This window comes from Bombus vosnesenskii, unplaced genomic scaffold, assembly GCF_011952255.1.
Source record: "Bombus vosnesenskii isolate JDL3184/JDL3185 unplaced genomic scaffold, Bvos_JDL3184-5_v1.1 scf7180000016272, whole genome shotgun sequence".
NCBI lineage: Eukaryota > Metazoa > Arthropoda > Insecta > Hymenoptera > Apidae > Bombus > Bombus vosnesenskii.
The window spans coordinates 587,516-591,907 of NW_022884341.1; the positions used below are offsets into that span (position 1 = coordinate 587,516).

A 4,392-nucleotide genomic window follows, 5' to 3' on the forward strand; every position below is an offset into this window, starting at 1 on the left:
GGATACGTCAACCGAAGATTCTCCCATATTCGAAGCCAAACCACGCGTCTTGCCTCAATCCAGTGATTCTAAAAATCAAGGGAAGGGTTTTACCCGAAAACATTTTACAATAGAAGAAACCCCCATAAAATATTTAGACCAAGCACTAACAGAAATCGATGTAAGTACAGATAGAGAAATAACCAATCGAGAAAAAGAAGACACGGACACGACAAGCGAAAGGGAAACCTCCACTGTAGTTCCAGATCTAATTCAACAACAAGAAAAGGACACGAGACCTACGATAATTGCGGAACTAAAAATTTCGGAAACCCGAGACTCGATTGCGAGAGTAAGTGACCATAAAGTAGTATTTATAGATATACACGGCAAACCGATAGACAAGGGAGCCTTAGAAATGAAGGAAACGGGAAAATTGCCTCGTTACGAAGATTTAATGTTAGAGAAAGCAAGATTGAATTACGATTCTGGAAAATACATTATATCCCTACCGATAAAGGAAAATAGAAATATTCCAATAACACCAGAAAATTTATTAAACTCGCTAAGATCTCTATTAGACGTAGTGAATGAAAAACAGTTAACTTCGTTTAGCATTAGCAAAGGAAACTTAGAGGAAATACCCTGGCGATATACAATCAGAAAATTAAAAGAAATATTTATGGAAAAAACCTTATCCATCACCATTTGCACTGGAGAAGTAATTACTCCACCTGTGGAAGCGCGGAACAGCATAATACGAGAAAAACATGAATCAAGCGTAGCAGGACACAAAGGAATTACCAAAACTTATCAAAGAATACGACAACACTACTATTGGGAAAATATGAAAAGGGAAATTCAAGATTACGTAAGAACATGTAAGGAATGTCAATTGAAGAAACTCACAAGAATAAAAGCAAAACAACCAATGGTACTTACAGACACACCAGGTAAAGCGTTCGACAAGATTAGTATGGATATTGTAGGTCCATTACCAAAAACTCAAAAGGGAAACGAATATATATTAACCATCCAAGATTTGTTAACAAAATACTCAATCGGGATTCCACTAGGAGGAATCTCTTCAGCCGAGATAGCGGACGCTTTTGTAAAGCGATTTATTTGTCGTTTCGGATCACCGAGGGCTATTCTCACTGATCAAGGAACGAACTTTACATCCTCACTAATGAAGAAAGTAGCAAAGAGATTCCGCATCAAACAATATACCACGACGGCATATCACCCACAAAGTAACGGTTCAATTGAAAGATCTCACCACGTACTGATTGAATATCTCAAACTATATATTGAAAATTCCAGAAATTGGGACGAATGGGTAGAGTTAGCCATGTTTTCCTATAATACCTCTGTACACGAAGGAACGAAATTCTCCCCGCACGAATTAGTTTTTGGACATTTAGCCAGAGAACCTACAGGTGAAGCGATAATCGAAGAGAACTTAGAACCGACATACACAGAATATCTCGAAGACCTGTTCGATAAAATTAACACCGTACAACGAATGGCGAGAGAAAATTTGATAAAATCCAAACTAAGATCAAAGGAATATTACGACCGACGAATCGACCCTCAGGACTTTAAAATAGGAGATTCGATATATTTACTAAAAGAACCCAGTAAAGGAAAATTCTCCGATCAATATACTGGACCATACAAAGTGCTAGAAATCTTGCAGAACCAAAACGTCAAGATTGAAGTAAAAGGGATTCCGCGAACGGTGCACTTAAACAAACTAAAACTAGCGCATAACCGAAATAAGCAATGAGTAAAGTGATTTCAGTGGGCAACGTAGTGCAGTAGTGTATGTTGTAGTGCTGTTCGTCGAATAATACAGATATCGAACACCTAAAAGGAAAAAGGAAAATTATTATGTGTGTTTCAATTATTGCTTAAATATAAAACGTGTTAACTCAATGAATAACTAACTAATGAAAGTGAAAGTTACCTTGTGAACAAGTGATCAACATACAAGAAAGTGTACGTGCAAGTATAGGTTATGGATCGTTGTTTGTGGAGCATAATGTATGACAGCTACCTAAAATAAGTGAATAAATTAGTTTCAACTGTCTCAGTGCAAAATACAAGGTTACTAAGTGTTATAACTATATTGTGGATAAATCAAAAGGAGGTGTGACACTGTTCGTCGAATAATACAGATAGCGAAAACCTAAAAGAAAAAGAAAAAGGAAAATTATCATGTGTACTCCAATTATTGTTTGAATATACGTGTTGATTCAATAAAAATTAAAAGAGTGAAAGCGAAAGTTACCTTGTGAACAAATAATCATCATACAAGAAGGTTTACGTGCAAAATAGGTTATGGATCTATGTTTGCGGAACATCATGTACCAGCTGAAAATAAATGAACAAATTAACTTCAATTGCCTTAATGCAAAGTACAACAGTACTAAATGTTATAACAATACTGTGGAAGCATGGCACTGTTCGTTGAACAACACAGATAGTGGAAACCTGAAAACAAAAGAAGTTTATTACGAGTGCTCCAATTACTGTTTGAATGTGAAACATGTTAGTTCGACGAATAACTAAAACAGTGAAAGTGCAACTTACCCCGTGAAAAATTAATCACCATACAAGGAAGAGTACATGCATGAATTTCGCAGATTAACAAGAAGAAATAAAATAGCTGGTAAGTGTAGAAAGTGGTTAGAAAATAATTAAGATAGATTAATTGAAAGTAAAAGGATATTTTATTATGTATTAATCTACGTAGTATTGTTATATTATTATATCTAACATGTAGAAGTGGATTTTGTAATGCCCAGTAGCGGTCGCATACACAATGCATTATACACGTATTAAATCAAATAAATTAAACAGTACCTTTATAGCCACAGATATAAGACGATTGAAGGCAACCGTAGTAAGTATCCAAGGCATATCGAAGAATTGGACGACGTTGTGGGAATGATCCAGGTAAGTGACGCAGCATCAAATAAGTAGAATCTAAAGAATTACAGACAATGTTAATCTAACAAATAAATTTTAATCACTAATAAGGAACTGTTCCATTACATAAAATAATAACAAATAGCAAGTACATGCAATAATAAATTAATAGGGAAAATAAGAAAGGTCAATAAACACAGAAATAGGTTAGAAATTAACCAAGATAGACTAACTAAATATTAAAAACAAGACATGACTGAACTCGGTGCAAAGGAATAAAGTTATGCCACACGAAAATAACTGGTAACACAGTACACAAACCATTAACTAAATTAAACGAGATTTATATAAATGCAAGTCACGTATATCAAAACAATGACTATTGAAATTCGAAAACAACACAATCCATGCTATCACATTAAAGTAGCGCACGGTATTGATACACACGATATCATGAAACACAAAACAATATTACAAAAACACCACTAAATAAAATTATAGTGATTAACAATTAATTAGCTATTTCAACAACACGCTATTGTTGACATTAAGCCAACGCCATACCAAAGATACACGCGAGCGGCCATGTTGAAAAATTCGTCGCGCGCCCATACAAATAATAGCCAATACAATGTAATACAGCATCATAATAGCAATGTTAGGTACTAATAAAAAAAAACAAGAAAAAAGGGAGAGAGTTAAGGAAAATATATATAATAAATAACAACTAACATGATCATAACATATTATATATATATTATACTACATACAGGGATACAGTATTTGTACAAAGGGACAGGTCCGAACGAAACTTATAAAAATTATAAAGTATATACATTAACTATTTTTATATGTGTGTACAGAACTGATGGCGAACTCATCAACCATTCTCTGAATGACGGATGGAAGAACATGTAGGTGTTGTCCAGATGTTTCACGAGGAATCCAGAGAGTATTTTGAATCTCTGCAGAAAATCCTTCCATGCATGTTCGTTTACAATAATCTGACAGACATCGAAGGAATTTTTTTTTTTTTAGTCCAAGGAATAGCAATCCACACCGGAGAACTGTAAAGCACCTGTACGTCACTCACGAAACCAAATACTTTTGCTATCCATCTGTAAACAAACAACATCTATAACTATACATATAATTTTCACTTATGTTTACCAATATATATACACGCATGTTGTAAAGTAGGCGATATTTATAACACTCACTTCCATTGATAATGCAAGTGATTCATAAAAATAAGCCGTCATATTTACCATTGCACGCACATATATATATATATATATATATATATATATATATATATATATATATATTCGAAGACAAGGTACATTTGTAATATTTATTCCTATTGATAATATATACTTGTATATTTATAACAATAAAACAAATCTAATTTATACTACTTACCAATACGTACGCATATATGTATATAATTATAACCCAAGTAGTATTCCTAATATTTAT

At 33.6% G+C, this 4,392-nt stretch overlaps 1 protein-coding gene across 4 annotated transcripts; it reads right to left on the reverse strand.

Moving 5' to 3' along the window:
• Positions 1-516: 516 nt before the first annotated feature.
• On the reverse strand, positions 517-3,611 carry LOC117242236. Of its 4 annotated transcripts, XM_033508740.1 has the most exons (5): positions 3,400-3,611; positions 2,848-2,970; positions 2,430-2,475; positions 2,273-2,355; positions 517-1,848 (listed from the first exon to the last, which is right to left on the reverse strand). In XM_033508740.1, exons 2-5 carry the CDS (start codon positions 2,954-2,956, stop codon positions 1,742-1,744), a joined length of 345 nt encoding a protein of 114 aa, XP_033364631.1. In that variant the 5' UTR covers positions 2,957-2,970; positions 3,400-3,611; the 3' UTR covers positions 517-1,741. The 4 variants fall into 4 exon arrangements, 3 of the variants coding, with proteins under 3 accessions (XP_033364631.1, XP_033364629.1, XP_033364632.1); XM_033508738.1 differs by lacking the exon at positions 3,400-3,611 and having other exon boundaries at positions 2,848-3,356; XR_004495205.1 differs by lacking the exon at positions 3,400-3,611 and adding an exon at positions 1,949-2,170 and having other exon boundaries at positions 1,758-1,848; positions 2,273-2,475; positions 2,848-2,859.
• Positions 3,612-4,392: the final 781 nt, after the last annotated feature.